Raw genomic sequence first — 19,916 nt, forward strand, 5'->3', positions numbered from 1 at the left:
GCACGAGGCTGCACAAGGGAATAATCCATATGTATCACTGGGCCATTCTGCACTAAGCGACCTGGGGACACTTTTGCTCAGCCCTTGCTTCGCCTTTTATCAGCGTCAGTGTGTCCCTAAGAGCTTGGGATTATATTGAACGCTAAAGATTTCATGAAGCCATACAAGAAACACCATGCGGCTGCATCCATCCATTACACAAGTTATCCCGTTATCAATGGGACACTATTAGCTGACAATATTGTCTGATACCATCCCCAATGTGACAGAAAATAGCCTTATCAACACCAGGTCACACGTACCAGTGTGACTGACGTCCTATAGGAGCCTCACCTTGGTGCATTTTTAATACTACACAACTGCCCCTCCATGAATTGGGAGGTTTGTGAGTGGCTGCTTCCATCAGTAGTCTGCCCCTGTGCTGCCCCCCGCCTTTATCTTGGGGGTCCGCTGCATCCTGCTGCTGCAGTCCTGATATCACCTGGTGTTGGTGAGGCCGTTTTCTTTTCTGTGATGTTTTTTGAATTGTTATTCTTTTCTGTGAGATGTTTGAGCACCCCCAATGAAAAGCAGGATGATGATGTTAGAGATGTATAATGATAGCACGGACACATTGTGACCCGATATGGGGGAGGAAAGGAGGCTTTACACTAAACCATGTCATGAGCAAGTCTGAAGAATGGCTGCACACATTAGTAAGCTCACATTACTTGTGATACTTTCCATTTAATGTGCAAGCAATGAGACTAGTGCTGAAGAACATGATCCACCATGCTGCAGCTGTCAGGGAGGAGCGGGCAGCTGGCAAACATCCCCTGGGCTTCATGCTTGTATCTTATTGAGGCCCAGATCAGGGCATGGTTACAGGCCTATATACTGTGGCTACGGAAAGTATTCACACCCCTTTACATTTTCACACTTTAGTTCATTGTAACCATTTGGTAAATTCTAAAAGTTCATTTTTTCTCATCAATGTACACACTGCACTCCATATCGAGTGAAAAACACAGAAATGTAGAAATTTTTGCAAATTTATTTAAAAAATAAAACTGAAATATCACATGGCCATAAGTCTTCAGCCCCTTTGCTGAGTACTGAGTAGAAGCACCTTTGAGCTAGTGCAGCCATGAGTCTCCTTGGGAACGATGCCACAAGTTTTTCACCCCTGGATTTGGGGATCCTCGGCCATTCTTCCTTGCAGATCCTCTCCAGATCCGTCAGGTTGGACGGTGAACATTGGTGGTGTGCTGTTAGCTAATCTTTGCATAACTTTTTATCTGATATATAGGGTTACATTCCATCTATTGTATTTGTTGTACTTTGCTGCCATCTACTGGCCGTTTTATGTCATGGTCTTCATGCATTATTACTCTGTTTACCCATAATACCTTTCTTTCTGCAACTCTTCCTACCTTATCTCACATCTTTCTTCTTGGTCAGTGCCATCTTGTATAACACATGCTTCAGGACTAGAGAAAGGTTCTCTTGTTACCTCTAACTTCGTGCTTCTAAATTGCAGTACTAAATTCTACCTCATCTTCATCCCCGGTACCTCACCTCATCAAGGTACTGTGAATAAAACCTGTTGAATTCATCACTGCATCTTCCGGACTAATCACGTGCAGCTCATCAGGATTAGAGGCACAAGTTAGCGAGTTAACGCTATCTGCTATCGCTTATACAGAGAACCGCGTTCACATCCCTCAGACACATCTCACCCATGTACCTCAGTGGTAGAATAGTAAAAAGACACCTCAGTCTGCAGTGTGTGTGTGCGTTGTCTGCTAGCAAGTCTATGACCATCCCCCATCTTAGCTAAAGCATGTCCACAAAAGCATCCTGGATCCCTCTGTGAAAGTATCACATCCCTGACACCACAGATGCTCCTGGAGTCCAGACAGAGGAGGACGTACGGCCAGGCCAACATCTAACCAAGCTGATACAAACGACCCGAGAGAACTTTGAGACAATTAGAGAAGACCTAGATCATTTATGGGGCAGAGTTGATCATTATTTAGCAGCTCTTCCACACTCCAACAATGACGCAGCAGATTTAACCGCCACATTGAAGAGTTTATCTGCCGCCTATGATCGCTACCAGAGACGGTCTGCCAAGTACATCACATTCCTGAGTAACGGACATGGAAGATGCCCCAACAGAGCCAGCTGAAAGGGAAACTCTTCTCCAAGAAAAGACCCCATAAGTCCGCGTTGCCCAGAATAAGGCAGAACTCTGCATCGCACACCTCCAAGAGGTTAGGTCACATCGAACAACAGCGACCAAAATCACATCTTCCAGATCATCTCACTCCAGGAAGTCAACATCGTCTGACAAGCTACTGGAAATCCGTGCATCTGCCGAGGATCTAGAGTCAGAAGTTCCTTTGTTAGGAAAGAGGCTTCTTCATTCTTATATGTTGTTAAAATATATTGTATGTTCATACGATTAAATCAAATAGGAAAAAGGCTGAGATAGAGGCCCAAAGAAATGAGATGGAGGCCCAATTAAAAAGGAAGGAGGCTGAGATAGAGGCCCAAACAAATGAGATGGAGGCCCAATTAAAAAGGAAGGAGGCTGAGATAGAGGCCCAAAGAAATGAGATGGAGGCCCAATTAAAAAGGAAGGAGGCTGAGATAGAGGCCCAAAGAAATGAGATGGAGGCCCAATTAAAAAGGAAGGAGGCTGAGATAGAGGCCCAAAGAAATGAGATGGAGGCCCAATTAAAAAAGGAAGGAGGCTGAGATAGAGGCCCAAAGAAATGAGATGGAGGCCCAATTAAAAAAGGAAGGAGGCTGAGATAGAGGCCCAAAGAAATGAGATGGAGGCCCAATTAAAAAGGAAGGAGGCTGAGATAGAGGCCCAAAGAAATGAGATGGAGGCCCAATTAAAAAGGAAGGAGGCTGAGATAGAGGCCCAAAGAAATGAGATGGAGGCCCAATTAAAAAAGGAAGGAGGCTGAGATAGAGGCCCAAAGAAATGAGATGGAGGCCCAATTAAAAAAGGAAGGAGGCTGAGATAGAGGCCCAAAGAAATGAGATGGAGGCCCAATTAAAAAAGGAAGGAGGCTGAGATAGAGGCCCAAAGAAATGAGATGGAGGCCCAATTAAAAAAGGAAGGAGGCTGAGATAGAGGCCCAAAGAAATGAGATGGAGGCCCAATTAAAAAAGGAAGGAGGCTGAGATAGAGGCCCAAAGAAATGAGATGGAGGCCCAATTAAAAAAGGAAGGAGGCTGAGATAGAGGCCCAAAGAAATGAGATGGAGGCCCAATTAAAAAAGGAAGGAGGCTGAGATAGAGGCCCAAAGAAATGAGATGGAGGCCCAATTAAAAAAGGAAGGAGGCTGAGATAGAGGCCCAAAGAAATGAGATGGAGGCCCAATTAAAAAAGGAAGGAGGCTGAGATAGAGGCCCAAAGAAATGAGATGGAGGCCCAATTAAAAAAGGAAGGAGGCTGAGATAGAGGCCCAAAGAAATGAGATGGAGGCCCAATTAAAAAAGGAAGGAGGCTGAGATAGAGGCCCAAAGAAATGAGATGGAGGCCCAATTAAAAAAGGAAGGAGGCTGAGATAGAGGCCCAAAGAAATGAGATGGAGGCCCAATTAAAAAAGGAAGGAGGCTGAGATAGAGGCCCAAAGAAATGAGATGGAGGCCCAATTAAAAAAGGAAGGAGGCTGAGATAGAGGCCCAAAGAAATGAGATGGAGGCCCAATTAAAAAAGGAAGGAGGCTGAGATAGAGGCCCAAAGAAATGAGATGGAGGCCCAATTAAAAAAGGAAGGAGGCTGAGATAGAGGCCCAAAGAAATGAGATGGAGGCCCAATTAAAAAAGGAAGGAGGCTGAGATAGAGGCCCAAAGAAATGAGATGGAGGCCCAATTAAAAAAGGAAGGAGGCTGAGATAGAGGCCCAAAGAAATGAGATGGAGGCCCAATTAAAAAAGGAAGGAGGCTGAGATAGAGGCCCAAAGAAATGAGATGGAGGCCCAATTAAAAAAGGAAGGAGGCTGAGATAGAGGCCCAAAGAAATGAGATGGAGGCCCAATTAAAAAAGGAAGGAGGCTGAGATAGAGGCCCAAAGAAATGAGATGGAGGCCCAATTAAAAAAGGAAGGAGGCTGAGATAGAGGCCCAAAGAAATGAGATGGAGGCCCAATTAAAAAAGGAAGGAGGCTGAGATAGAGGCCCAAAGAAATGAGATGGAGGCCCAATTAAAAAAGGAAGGAGGCTGAGATAGAGGCCCAAAGAAATGAGATGGAGGCCCAATTAAAAAAGGAAGGAGGCTGAGATAGAGGCCCAAAGAAATGAGATGGAGGCCCAATTAAAAAAGGAAGGAGGCTGAGATAGAGGCCCAAAGAAATGAGATGGAGGCCCAATTAAAAAAGGAAGGAGGCTGAGATAGAGGCCCAAAGAAATGAGATGGAGGCCCAATTAAAAAAGGAAGGAGGCTGAGATAGAGGCCCAAAGAAATGAGATGGAGGCCCAATTAAAAAAGGAAGGAGGCTGAGATAGAGGCCCAAAGAAATGAGATGGAGGCCCAATTAAAAAAGGAAGGAGGCTGAGATAGAGGCCCAAAGAAATGAGATGGAGGCCCAATTAAAAAAGGAAGGAGGCTGAGATAGAGGCCCAAAGAAATGAGATGGAGGCCCAATTAAAAAAGGAAGGAGGCTGAGATAGAGGCCCAAAGAAATGAGATGGAGGCCCAATTAAAAAGGAAGGAGGCTGAGATAGAGGCCCAAAGAAATGAGATGGAGGCCCAATTAAAAAAGGAAGGAGGCTGAGATAGAGGCCCAAAGAAATGAGATGGAGGCCCAATTAAAAAGGAAGGAGGCTGAGATAGAGGCCCAAAGAAATGAGATGGAGGCCCAATTAAAAAGGAAGGAGGCTGAGATAGAGGCCCAAAGAAATGAGATGGAGGCCCAATTAAAAAGGAAGGAGGCTGAGATAGAGGTCCAAAGAAATGAGATGGAGGCCCAATTAAAAAGGAAGGAGGCTGAGATAGAGGCCCAAAGAAATGAGATGGAGGCCCAATTAAAAAGGAAGGAGGCTGAGATAGAGGCCCAAAGAAATGAGATGGAGGCCCAATTAAAAAGGAAGGAGGCTGAGATAGAGGCCCAAAGAAATGAGATGGAGGCCCAATTAAAAAGGAAGGAGGCTGAGATAGAGGCCCAAACAAATGAGATGGAGGCCCAATTAAAAAGGAAGGAGGCTGAGATAGAGGCCCAAAGAAATGAGATGGAGGCCCAATTAAAAAGGAAGGAGGCTGAGATAGAAGCCCAAAGAAACGAGATGTAGGCCCAATTGAAAATACTCCAAGCAGAAAGGGAAGAAGCAGCAGCCCTTTCTAAACTGAAGACCCTTGAACAAGCATTAGGTGAAGATGCTGATATGAACTGTCTTGTTCCAGGAGAGGTGGAGGACGCAGCTGATTGCACTGCTGACTACGTGCCAAGACATTTATAATAAAGGGGATGGGAGAACTACAATACCCAGATAGATTAGCGAAATTAGGATTATTTAGTCTAGAAAAAAGACGACTGAGGGGCGATCTAATAACCATGTATAAGTATATAAGGGGACAATACAAATATCTCGCTGAGGATCTGTTTATACCAAGGAAGGTGACGGGCACAAGGGGGCATTCTTTGCGTCTGGAGGAGAGAAGGTTTTTCCACCAACATAGAAGAGGATTCTTTACTGTTAGGGCAGTGAGAATCTGGAATTGCTTGCCTGAGGAGGTGGTGATGGCGAACTCAGTCGAGGGGTTCAAGAGAGGCCTGGATGTCTTCCTGGAGCAGAACAATATTGTATCATACAATTATTAGGTTCTGTAGAAGGACGTAGATCTGGGGATTTATTATGATGGAATATAGGCTGAACTGGATGGTCTTTTTTCGGCCTTACTTACTAACTTACGAACTTACGAACTATGTTAACACCCATACCAGTGCCACCTAAGTTCTATCACATGGACGCACCCACAAGCCAAGAGATGTCGCCACCTACTGCCGACAAGGTAACTTCCAGCACTAACCCACAATTTAGGCCGCAGTCACCAGACACTATAGAGACTAAACCATAACTTAACCCTTATGCCACATAATTTTCGGCATGATTTGTCACAGTCATATAAGCCAGAGAACTTACATTCCTCAGGAATATCATAATTTAATCCTGCAACTATGACCAGGAGATCGGACATGTCTGACTTCACCAGATACATGATTCGCAGGGAGTTAATAAACATCAGTCTCTCAAAGTTTGATAATCGTGCTGAAAATTATAGAGCCTGGAAGTCGACCTTTCAAGCAGTAATTCAAGACCTTAACCTCATGGAACAACTGGATTTGCTTGTTAACTGTTAGGCCACTGAGTCAGCGGAGCGTATCAAGACAATAAGGGCAGTTCACGTGGACCATTCAGGTGTAGGTCTTATTGCAGCCTGGGAGTGACTGGAGCAAACCTAGGACAGCTTAGAAGCCATAGAATGTGCCTTATTTAAGAGACTGCAAACCTTCCCAAAAATAACTAACAAGGACAACCGAAAACTTCAACACCTGAGCCACCTGCTAAAGTAATTAGAATTGGCAAAATTAGACCCACGTCTTTCAGGACTGAGTTACCTAGATACTGCTCATGGCGTGAATCCAGTAGTGTCCAAGTTGCCATACAGCATGCAGGATAAATGGGCAGACTACGGTTCACGGTATAAAAGACAGCATAATGGGTCTTTTCCTCCCTTTTCTCATTTTTCCAGATTTGTCAGTAATCAAACTCTGAAGAATGATCCCAGCTTCGATTTCACTGAATCTACTCCACCAGTTTCATCATCATCATCTACAAGGTATGATAACATTACTACCAAACGTAGAGAGTTAAGGGGCACAGTATCCGTGAGAAAGACTGATGTTCCACTTACAGCACTCGCCTTCACTAAAACAAATGCTGTTGCTCCTAAGGTTATGGACAGTAACCGTATGTGCCCTATCCACAAAGATCTCACCCACTTAAAGGGTCACTGTCACCCTCCTCCAGCCGTTATAAACTAAAAGAGCCACCTTGTGCAGCAGTAATGCTGCAGTCTAACAAGGTGGCTCTTTTAGTTTTTGTTTCTGTTATTGCCACAATAAATGTATTTATAATTCTGCTGAAATACCTATCTTTGTCCATGGAGGCGGGTCTGAAGCCTCCTCTTAGAAGCGCCCAACTGCCGTCACTCATCTGTTGGGTTGATTTTCGCCGCCCCCTCAGCGCTGTTATTGTGTGAATTCCGGCGCCTGCGCTCTGCTCTTCTGCCTTGCGCAGGCGCATAGAGCATTATCCGTCCGAGCGCTTGTGCCGGGTTCCTTTCTGCGCCTGTGCGGTCAGTGCGGCCAGCCTGTTACTGAATCCCCGCCCCACACTGTTATGCAGTATGCACAGTGCGGGGCTGGGATTCATGGGCATGCGCACTGCGCTTGTCAGATGCTCCACAGGTCCCCCGCCTTCCAGCGTTGTTCTGTGCGGCTGTTCCAAACGCCGGCAAGGATACCTGTATATTCCGGCAATGCTGAAAGGCGGGGGACCTGGGGAGCGTCTGAGAAGCGCAGTGCGCATGCCCAGGAATCCCAGCCCCGCACTGTGCATAATGCATAACACAGTGCGGGGCGGGGATTCAGTAACAGGGTGGCCGCACTGCCCGCACAGGCGCAGAAAGGAACCCGGCACAAGCGCTAGGACGGCAAATGCTCTATGCGCCTGCGCAAGGCAGAAGAGCAGAGCGCAGGCGCCGGAATTCACACAATAACAGCGCTGAGGGGGCGGTGAAAATCTACACAAGAGATGAGTGACGTCAGTTGGGCGCTTCTAAGAGGAGGCTTCAGTCCCGCCTCCAGGTACAAAGACAGGTATTTCAGCAGAATTATAAATACTTTTATTGTGGCAATAACAGAAACAAAAACTAAAAGAGCCACCTTGTTAGACTGCAGCATTACTGCTGCACAAGGTGGCTCTTTTAGTTTATAACGGCTGGAGGGGGGTGACAGTGGCCCTTTAAGGAATGTTGTGGACTCAGGGCAAAGATCTTGCAGGAGCGCAGAGATACTCTCAAGGAGCTTGGGATATGTTTTAAGTGTTGCACCCCTCAGACCACTTTGCTATGGACTGTAAGGCTGTCATTAAATGCACTGGATGCAGTAGTGACAAACACGTTACATCTATGCATCCCACACCAGCTCCACACACTCCACAACCTTCAGCAGCATCCAATCCTGCTCAAAAGCATGACGGGGAGCCACAAGTTCCTGATCCTACTGCAACTGCTGTTTTCTTCTCATGTATTGAAGTATGTGGAGAAGGAACTGGTCCTAAATGCTGTGCCAATGTATGTCTGGCCGATGTCTATCCAGAAGGACAACCCGACAGGCCTCCAGAATGTATGCCATAATAGATGAGCAGAGCAACAGGTCTCTAGCAAAGCCAAAACTCTTTGAGATCTTCAATGTAAAGGGACAAACAACTCCATACACCCTCAACACCAGTTCTGGTCATATCGAGACTTCTAGAAGAAGAGCCTCTGAGTACATTGTCTCTTCAATCAAAGGGAACGTGCATATACCCTTGCCAACTTTAATTGAATGTGACCAGATACCTGATAACAATGAAGAAATTCCCACTCCGGAAGCCACCGCTTCATCATTACCACTTGAGGCACCTAACTAACCAGATTCCTCTACTGGACATGAATGCTGATATTCTAATCCTACTCGGGAGAGACATTCTGGAAGTCCACAAGGTGCACCAACAATGCAACTGCCCATATCATGCTCCATACGCCCAAAGACTCGATCTAGGCTGGGTAATCGTGGACAATGTATGTCTGGATAAGAGTCACAAGGCATCCAACGTGAACTCCTTTAAAACATATGTACTCCAAAATGGTCGCACAACTCACTTCAAACCATGCTCTCATAACTACGAAGTGAAAGAAAAGTTCACTATTTGAAGATTATAGACTCTAACAATGAAGGTCATGTTGGATTTCTATTTGGAAAGACTAAATTGGCTCCTACACCCGAGCACACCATACCCAGACTTGAACTATGTGGGGCTGTGCTAGCCACAGAGATTGCAGATTTCATACAGAGTGAACTAGCTATGCAAGTGGATGACACAAGATTCTACACAGACAGCAAGGTTGTTCTGGGCTACATATACAACTAGACTAAACGCTTCTATGTTAGTAACCACGTTGAAAGGATCAGGAAATCTTCCAAACCTGAGCAATGGCAGTATGTTCCATCCCATCTTAACCCCGCTGACCTTGCTACTAGGCCTGTGGCTGTTGGCACTTTCAGAAACTCTTCTTGGTTAACAGGACCAGAGTTCCTTCATGACCACTGTGGAGAGACTGCCGTTGAAGACAGCATTAGCCTTCAGGATTAGGACATTGACCCAGAGATCCGTCCTGATGTCAACACCCTCATCACCAAATACAAAGAGAAGGTTGGTTTGGACTGTGAGCGATTTGATCACTTCTCCAGATGGACAAGGCTCGCTCGCGCCATTGCAAGGTTAGTCCACATCGCACAATGCTATCGCAATAAGGACTGTAATGCTGATTGTCGCGGTTGGCACATCTGTCATAAGCTTCTCTCTGCAGAAGACATTACTCTGAGTAAACTGTTTGTGATACGTAATGTGCAGCAGCATGTTTTTCACAAGGAACTGGAATGTATATGTAAAAATCATGATGTTCCTAAAAACAGCCCTATTGTTAACTTAAATCCAATAATTAACAAGAGTTTACTGAGAGTTGGTGGTCGCTTAAACAAAGCCAAGTTGGAGGAGGCAGAAAAGAATACTCCAATTATTCCTGGCCTTCACCATATCACCACTCTACTAATACGACACTACCATGAAAAGACGAAACATCAAGGATCCATCCAACCAGAAGGAACTTTCAAGAAACTTTTGGACTATTTAAGATGTTCTTCTGATTGCACTGGAACCTGAACCATTGGATTACTTCAGGAACTTGTTATAGACATTTGTCTACCTCGCTTAGGCTGGTTTCACATTTGCATTTAAAAACGCAGCGTTTTAAAAGCAAACGCATTTGGTGAAAAACGCATTTAACCCTTATCCGGCTGAATAGGTACAATTGTAACTATTCCGTTTTAAAATTGCAATAACTTTTTTTGAAAAGACGTAGAGGGCTGAAATTTCGTGACATCTCTACATTTTTGGTCCAGAATATATTGGCCAAATTTCAATAAAATATCTCCACCCGCTTCCGAGATAAGGGGTCGAGATCTTTTTGCATCCATAACAAGCTGCATAGGTACAAATGTACCTCATATATTTTGAATGAAGATAATGCAAGGGAAAAAGCATAAATTTTTTTTTAATGATAATGCTATTTAACTATTATAAACAAGTAAAAAACTGTTCATTTACATTATAAAAGAAAATGTAAGAAACTTTTTTTTATTGATTTTCTTTGCAAGTAATGCATGTTGGCTTTGCTACAGAGTGTTCATCGCAAATGGGTTTCACACAAACCACACAAGACTTTCTAGTCTTGCGTTGTTTTCGCCTCAGGTCTCTGCAGACATAGCAACTACCAACAACAGGGGAGGGTCCACGACTACCATGAGGTATTTTGGGGCCAGCTGCTGGCTGCGATGCTACCACAATGCATCGTCCAAGCACCATTTCTACTGCACCTCGAAGAAAATGGTTTCTCATTATCATTTTGTTTGTACTACGATCTTCAATTGCAATCATACACAGCTGATTTGCGAGATCTTTCAGGAACTTTCTTCGTTGATCCTTTGCCCTGAAGCTTGGATTGTGTTCTCTGTAGATGATGTAGGATGCTAACCCACTGACATCAATCATATTGTAGAAAAATGCCAAAGTCCAACGTGATGTTCGTCGTTTCACAGTGTACGCTCCCAACATTTTATCCATAACATCAACGCCACCTTTTGTTATGTTGTAGTATTTTATTATCTCTGGCTTGGCTGCTAGTGTCTCTTCAACTTCTCCCGTCATGTGCATAGATGATAGAAGCACGACTGATTTGTTCTTCTTTGGTACATATGAACAGACTGTTGCATCATGATTGTAGGCAAAATTTGTCGAGTATACAGGCCTTTCTTTGGCAGGCTGCATGTTGTTAGGTAGGAACCTTTTGTTTTTTCTCACTGTACCAACTAGTGTCATGTTCCAGGAGTTCAATACCTTAGCTAGTTCCATGGTTGTAAAGAAGTTATCGGTGGTGACATTTCTTCCAGAGCCTTTATACGAGCTCACTAGGTCCAATACTGTTCGTTCTCCAATGTTTACTTGTCGAGGACCATCAGTTGGTTTCCCAGTGTAGAGCTGACCTTGTTAAGGGTAGGCATTTGATGAGTCACAAGCCCAGAAAATCTTTATGCCATATTTAGCTGGTTTTGAAGGTATATACTGGGTAAATTTAGTATGACCTCTAAATGGAAATAATTGCTCGTCGACGGTGATACAATGATATGGCTTGTAGGCTCTCTCCAGATTACTGTTCAGCATTGTCCAGATGTCCCGTATTGGTGCAGCTTTATCTGTTTGCACACGTTCTGCACGTGTATTTTCGTTGTCAAACCTGATAAATCTGAGTATCATCTTGAAGCGGTCACGAGACATGGCTGCACGTATAAGAGGCAGAGCAGCAACATTCCACATTTCCTCCAGATTCTCTTTGTTGGCTCTGTGCACACCAGCAGCAATCAGTATGCCCAAAAATGCATGAAGTTCAGTTTCAGTAAATTGCTTGAATGTTTTTTGTGGTGGCCGTTTGGAAGAATCAGGAAAACGTTGTACCAGTTCGTTGTTGTAAGCATCACAAACTCTCTTGGCCTTTCGATTCGTTTCCCGTAATATGATGTCACACATCTCGGGAGTCATGATGGACTTGAATAGCTCTTTTGCTGTATATAGGTTGCTGATTGCTGCAGGGCCACCTCTTTGTCGTAGGACATTACGAGATTTTGTTTGTGCATTTGGCAGTGGATTACTGCACCATTGAGTTTCATCCTTAGCAGTCCAAATGTCGCCTGCACTTTGAGGCACAGAATCATCCTCAACACTTTCGTCTGATTCGTATTCATTTTCATGCTCTATGACCATTTCTTGTTCAATGTCTGAATCTTCTTCAGTAACATCCACTTGTGGTACATAGTTTTCATCATCAGATGGAACATATGGTTCATCCTCATGCTCAGAATCAGATTCTTCTAGCATTCGCATTATTTCGTCAGACGTAAATCTGTAAATATGAAAAAATGTAAAATAAATAATTTTCCGAAATACTACATTATTGGCTTTTCACAAAATTATACTAACCTGCAAACACGTTTTCTTGGATTATGGCGGAAACTAGATCCAGCATTACTATCACTCATGATGACTTGCTAGATGAATTTTGGCTTCGTATTTTGTGCTGAATATAAATAAAACATCGTAAAACAATATGTAGATACTAATTATTATCCATTTTTCGTATAAAAATTATACCTATAGTGATAAGTTTCATACAAAATATATGTAAGCCAAGTCCAGGCTGAAAGACAATTTGACTGTTCTGTCCCCACATAATGAGAATAAAGGTATAACTGGCTGTTAGATGCTGTGAGACTTTCCTACCTTCGTTTCCAAGAAATTGAAGACTTCACAAGCCTAGAAATGTGTGCTCACAGCAATGAGATGAACAGCAAAATGGCTAATGAGAGGAGGGAGGCAGGAAGACAAGTAGAAGCCACTCCCAGTTTGAATTAACTTAATTGACAGCAACATAAGTGACCAGTAACAACACTGAACAATAGATATCAGCATAACATTTGTAGCTGAATGAACTTTAGTTTCTGAAACCAAGTAAAGTCCTCCCACAGTGGAGGTATATGTGAAGGTACAATTGTACCTATGCAGCCTGTTAAGGTTGTAAAATTATGCAGCCTGACAAGGGTTAAACACGTTTAAACGCTGCGTTTTTTAGACGCATGTGTTTTTGCATGTGTTAAAACAAACGCGGCATTTTGACGCATTTACATGCGTTTTTTCCTGCGTTTGCGTTTTTGAAACGCATGATGAGAAGTGTGTGACAGCTGCCAATCATCAAAATCAACTAGAAAACCCACTATAAACAGAAATAGCTAGGGTTAGGGTTAGGATCCCTAGTAACCCTAGGGATCCTAACCCTAGGGATCCTAACCCTAACCTTAGGGATCCTAACCTTAACCCTAGGGATCCTAACCCTAGGGATCCTAACCCTATTAGGATCCCTTAGGGTTGGGGGGTGGCTTATCAGTGTGCATTCTTGTGTTTTTCTATTAAAACGCATGCAAACGGATGTGCTTAAAAACGCATGCGTTTACATAGACAGTAATACGTTTTTTTTGCGGCAAAAAAACGCATGTTTTTTTTTTTGCGGCAAAAAAACGCCGCTAGAAATTACTACATGTTGCATTTCTGCAACAAAACACATGCATAGAAACGACGCATGCGTCGTCAAAATACGACAAAACGCATGCAAAAAAACGCATGTGTTTTTAATGTTAAGTATAGGGGAAAAAACACATGCGTTTTTTTGCGCTAAAACGCAGCGGCAAAAAACGCAAATGTGAAACCAGCCTTATATATTATTTTTGCATTGCATGCATTGTTTTGAATTTCAGGTTGAGGTATCCCTCAGTGTCCTTAAGGAAATACCTCCCCTTCAAGACCATTAAATACTGAAATCCAAGGATTTCAGATGGGGAGTGTGCTGTTAGCTAATCTTTTGCATAACTTTCAGCCATTATAGGACATGATCTGATGTATATGGCTTAATTCCATCTATTGCATTTGTTGTACTTTGCTGCCATCTACTGGCCATTGTATATTATGTTCTTCATGCATTATTACTCTGTTTACCCATAATACCTTTCTTTCTGCAACTTCTATCTTATCTCACTTCCTTCTTCTTGGTCAGTGCCATCTTGTACAACACATGCTTCAGGACTGGAGAAAGGTTCTCTTGTTACCTCTAACTTCGTGCTTCTAAATTGCAGTTCATTACTGCATCATCCTTCCAGACTAATCATGTGCAGCTCATCAGGAATAGTAGGCATGAGTTAGTGAGTTAATGCTATCTGCCATTGCTCTACGTGGGTGAGACACATCTCACCCACGTACATTGGTGGCAGAATAGGTGGACAGCCATTTTCAGGTCTCTCCAGAGATGCTCAATTGGGTTTAGGTCAGAGCTCTGTCTGGGCCAGTCAAGAATGGTCACAGAATTGTTCTGAAGCCACTCCTTTGTTGTTTTAGCTGTGTGGTTAGGGTCATTGTCTTGTTGAAAGGTGAACCTTCGGCCAAGTCTGAGGTCCAGAGCACTCTGGAAGAGGTTTTCATATAGGATATCTCTACTTGGCCGCTTTCATGTTTCCTTCAATGACAACCAGTCATCCTGTCCCTGCAGCTGAAAAATGCCCCCATAGCATGATGCTGCCACCACCATGTTTTACTGTTGGGAATGTATTGGGCAGGTGATGAGAAGTGCCTGGTTTTCTCCACACATACCACTTAGAATTATCATCAAAAAAGGCCTATCTTCGTCTCATCACACCAGGGAGTCCTTCATGTGTTTTTTAGCAAACTCTATGTGGGATTTCATATGTCTTGTACTGAGGAGAGACTTCCGTCGGGCCACTGTGCCACAAAGGCCCAACTGGTGGAGGGCTGCAGTGGAACTTTCTCCCATCTCCCTACTGCATCTCTGGAGCTCAACCACAGTGATCTTGGGGTTCTTCTTTACCTCTCACCAAGGCTCTTCTCCCACGATTGCTAATTTTGGCTGGATTACCAGGTCTAGGAAACCAGGTCACAAACTTCTTCCATTTAAGGATTATGGAGGCCACTGTGCTCTTAAGAACCTTGAGTCCTGCAGAAATTCTTTTGTAACCTTGGCCAGATCTGTGCCTTGCCACAATTCAGTCTCTGAGCTCCTTGGCCAGTTCCATTGACCTCATGATTCTCATTTGGTCTGACATTTACTGTGAGCTGTGAGGTCTTATATAGACAGGTGTGTGCCTTTCCAAATCATGTCCTATCAGGTTAATTACACACAGCCGGGCTCCAATGGAGGAGGAGAACCATCTCAAGGAGGATCACAAGGAAATGGACAGCATGTGATTTAAATATGAGTGTCTGAGCAAAGGGTCTGAATAGCTATGACCATGAGATATTTCAGTTTTTCTTTTTAAATAAATATGCAAAAATTTCTACATTTCTGTTTTTTTTCCATTCAAGATGGGTGCAGATTGTACATTAATGAGAAAAAAATGTTTGTTTGTTTTTAATTTACCAAATGGCTGCAATGAAACAAAGAGTGAAAAATTTAAACTGGTCTGAAAACTTTCCATACACACTGTATGTGCGCTGTGGTACGGACCAGTCCTTAGGTCAAAAGATAAAAAAACAAACATCTTTTGACCTTTATTTCCAAAACAAAACATCTTTTGACCTTTATTTCCACATTATTGTAGGAGAAACTTAATCAGCACATTGTGCCAGAAGCAAGACTGCATCCCCTGCTGCAATTCCCAGGTTTTCTTGTTTCCAACAGTACTACCACAGAAATGAATAAATTAAGCCACTAGTTCTGGAGGAAAGCCAGCAGCTTGTTGGGGAACAGACACTGACCTTTATGCACTCTGTCTCATTAAATGGAGGGCAGCTGATGGCGGATGTGACCAACACTGGTCCTATGGGAGTGTTTGTGCAGTCATATCTGACACACTTAGAAATCCACGTAGAACTGGGCTAAATACAAAGTGAAAAAAAATCATGATGCATAGAGTTCAAACACGAAATAAGTCAACAAGATGGATAACTATAACCCATTTAACAGTGACTACTCGATTAAGGACAAATTCCTAACAATAATTTGCATATCTAAGAGAATTGGAGCATGTGACCGGAATAAGACTACAGATGCAACATGCCCCAATCAACATGTTAATTATTCAAACGTGATAAGCCAGACCTAGCTGATGTACAATTAAAGTCTCGAAGGAAAGCAAGAGTCATGAAAGGAAAAGTCCACCAAAGCAAGAGTCTTGAAAGGAAAAGTCCACCAAAGCAAAAGATGTGAAAGAAAAAGTCCACCAAAGCAAGAGTCGAGAAAGGAAAAATCCTAGCTGATGTACAATTAGAGTCGTGAAATAAAGCATGAGTTGTGAAAGAAAAAGTGAGTCAAAGCAAAAGACGGGAGAAAAAAAGTCCACCAAAGCAAGAGTCGTGAACGGAAAAGTCCACCAAAGCAAGAGTCATGAAAGGATAAATCCACCAAAGCAAAAGTCGTGAAAGGATGAAGGGAAAAGTCCACCAAAGCAAGAGTCATGAAAGGAAAAGTCCACAAAAGCAGAAGTCGTGAAAGAATGAAAGGAAAAGTCCACCAAATCAAGAATCGTGAAAGGAACAGTCCACCAAAGCAAGAGTTGTGAAAGGAAAAATGCACCAAAGCAAAAGTTGTGAAAGGATGAAAGGAAAAGTCCACCTTAAGCAAGAGACATGAAAGAAAAAGTATATCAAAGCAAAAGATGTGAAAGGAAAATTCCACGAAAGCAAGAGTCGTGAAAGGAAAAGTCCCCCAAAAGCAAGGGATGTAAAAGAAATAGTCCACCAAAGGATAAGATGTGAAAAAAAAAGTCCACCAAAGCAAAAGACGTGAAACAAAAAGTGCACCAAAGCAAGAGTCGTGAAAGGAAAAGTCCACAGAAGCAAAAGGAGTCATGAAGAGAAAAGAGTCCTTAAACAACAGTAATCAAGTGAGGAGAGGCCTCAAAAGAGAAATCATCATAGGCAAAAGGCACCAAAAGAGTCATGACGTTAAATGCCTGCAGAGGCAAAAGGCATCATGAATAGAAAAGCCCACAAAAGGTAAATGGTGAAGTGAAGAAAAAAATCCATATGGCAAAAGGCATCGTGAAGAGAAAAGATCAAGGAGGCAAAAGGCATCAAGGGAGAAGAAGCATCAAAATAACAAAGTATGAAGACTGAAGATCACAGACGAAACAGTCGGCAGGAGTCGTGAAGAAAGAAGACCACAGAGGCAAAAGTCATGAAGAAGAAAAAAAAACAGGGGCAAAAGAAGTCAAGGGAGAAAAGGCATCGAAAAAGAAAATCATCAAGAGAGAACAAATAAGGAATTGGTGTCAATAAAAAAAGACCAAAGAGGCAAGAAACACCAAGAAAAAAGACAACAGTGGAGTCAAGAATAGAGACTACATAGGCCAAGTATCTTGAAGAGAAAAGTGTATCAAAAGAGAAAGGCATCATGTCCCTACCCTTTTCGCAAGTTCAAATTTTTCAATACTTGCTAGCAAAAGTATATGCAACAAAACAAAACCTATGTGTAACAAAATTTGCAACATACAGATAAGGCATAATGAGCACTAGAGTCAATGGACACATGGAATAAAGAGAAGTTGCACTAGATGTGGTGGACATACAGAGAAAGGAATAACCACTAGAGTTAAAGGGAATCTGTCACCCCCAAAATCGAAGGTGAGCTAAGCCCACCAGCATCAGGGGCTTATCTACAACATTCTGTAATGCATTCTGTAATGTTATAGATAAGCCCCCGATGTATCCTGAAAGATGAGAAAAAGAGGTTATATTATACTCACCCAGGGGCGGTCCCGGTACATTGGGCGTCGCGGTCCGGGGCCTCCCATCTTCTTACGATGACGTCCTCTTCTAGTATTCATGCTGCGTCTCCGGTGCAGGCGTACTTTATCTCCCTGTTGAGGGCAGAGCAAAGTACTGCAGTGCACAGGTGCTGGGAAAGGTCAGAAAGGCCCGATGCCTGCGCACTGCAGTACTTTGCTCTGTCCTCAACAGGGCAGACAAAGTACGCCTGCGCTGGAGCTGCGGCGTGAAGACAAGAAGAGGACGTCATCGTAAGAAGGTGGGAGGCCCCGGACTGGACCGTGACACCCATCAGACCGGACCGCAGCGGGAACGCCCCTGGGTGAGTATAATCTAACCTCTTTCTCATCTTTCAGGATACATTGGGGGCTTATCTACAGCATTACAGAATGCTGGAGATAAGCCCCTGATGCTGGTGGGTTTAGCTCACCTTCGATTTTTGGGGTCACAGGTTCCCTTTAATGGAAACAGAAAAAAAAGAAGGCACACAAGATAACGTGGACATACTGCTAAAAAAGGAGCACTAGAGGCAGTGAACCTACACAAAGACAGAAGGCTCACTGGAGGTGGTGGACACAGAGGAGAAGGAGCACTAGGTTCGGTGGACACACAAAGAAGAGAAGGAGCACTAGAGAAAGTGAACACACAAAGATAAGAGAAAAAGCACAAGAGTCAGTAGACATAAAAAAGGAGCACTAGAACTGGTGGACACAAAGAGAAGGAGAATTAGAGGCTTCTCTTTTCTATAAGGTGCACTAGAGGCAGTTGACACATAGAGAAACTAAGGAGAACTAGTGTCAATGGCCACAGGAATAAAAAAAAGGAAAGCACAATAGAGACAGTGAACATACAGAGTAAGGAGGAGCACAAGAGGTGGAGGACAAACAGAAAGACGAGAAGGCTCACTAGGGGTGGTGGATACAGAGAGAAGAGAAGGAGCACAAGAGGTGGAGGACATACAGAAAGACGAGAAGGCTCACTAGGGGTGGTGGATACAGACAGAAAAGAAGGAGCACAAGAGGTGGAGGACATACAGAAAGACGAGAAGGCTCACTAGGGGTGGTGGATACAGAGAGAAGAGAAGGAGCACAAGAGGTGGAGGACATACAGAAAGACGAGAAGGCTCACTAGGGGTGGTGGATACAGAGAGAAGAGAAGGAGCACAAGAGATGATGTACATGCAGAGAAGGAGCACTAAAGCCAATGGACACATAGAAGGAAAGGAGCAATAGAGGCTTCTCTTATCTCTAAGGAGCACTAGAGGCTTCTTTTCTCTCGAAGATCACTAGAGACAGTGCACACAGAAATAAGAGCGGGAGCACTAAAGATAATGGACACACAGAGAAAAGAACACTAGAGATAGTGGTCACACAGAACATAGAATTCCAGATGCAGTGCTTTGGGGAAGAACTGAAAAAGTACTAAAAACAGAAGAGAATAATATTTAGATACAGTGGATGCACAGAAAAAAACAGATTGAGTTTTAGATGCAGCAGACACTCGCTTTCTAATCTATATGGGGCCACTTTGAATTGTCTTTCACCAGACTCTCTTTGTGGTGGCTTGGGTGTATATTCTGACCATCTATCTCAAGTATCGATTCTCCAAAGACCTACATCGCCTGTGTTATTTACTGCGTGGCTGCTATATACTGCGTGGGCTGTGTTATATAGTACGTGGCCACTGTTATATATTGCGTGGCCTGTATTAACGCATCGGGTATTCTACAATATGTATGTATGTTTGTATATAGCAGCCACATAGTATATAGCACAGGCCACGTCGTATTTGTCTGCTATGTACTGCATGGCTCCTATATACTACGTGGCCTCTGCTATATACTATGTGGCTGCTATATACATACATACATATTCTAGAATACCCGATGCGTTAGAATCGGGCCACCATCTAGTTAATCTATAAATGACAAAACAAAAATTGTGCGGCAGAGCATTCTGGTCAATGAGGTGACTGTCATCTAAACATGCTATGTGAGGAAGTGGACCAACTGTCATGTCCCTCCCCCAAAGATATCAATGAGCTTAATGTAAATGTGTGAAATGTTTTCTTGTGGTGAAAAGTGTTAATTTCCCTGTGGACTGCAGTATTAACCAACGGCCACAATATGTCATTGTCCTCCTTTTCCCTCTTGTATAAAATGTAGGTGAAAGGTTAAGTCTGCCCAGCAACAGATGGCAGGGGCAAACAGTTACT

At 43.4% G+C, this 19,916-nt stretch overlaps 1 protein-coding gene across 1 annotated transcript in view; it reads right to left on the reverse strand.

Moving 5' to 3' along the window:
* OTOG (otogelin) overlaps positions 1–19,916 on the reverse strand; it is a 563,613-nt gene that overhangs the window by 13,505 nt on the left and 530,192 nt on the right. Inside the window, exon 46 of the mRNA XM_069768186.1 lies at positions 15,693–15,812. Coding sequence (XP_069624287.1) covers positions 15,693–15,812 — 120 coding nt within the window. The remainder of the gene's footprint in view (positions 1–15,692; positions 15,813–19,916) is intronic.

Source organism: Ranitomeya imitator, chromosome 5 (genome assembly GCF_032444005.1).
Source record: "Ranitomeya imitator isolate aRanImi1 chromosome 5, aRanImi1.pri, whole genome shotgun sequence".
NCBI lineage: Eukaryota > Metazoa > Chordata > Amphibia > Anura > Dendrobatidae > Ranitomeya > Ranitomeya imitator.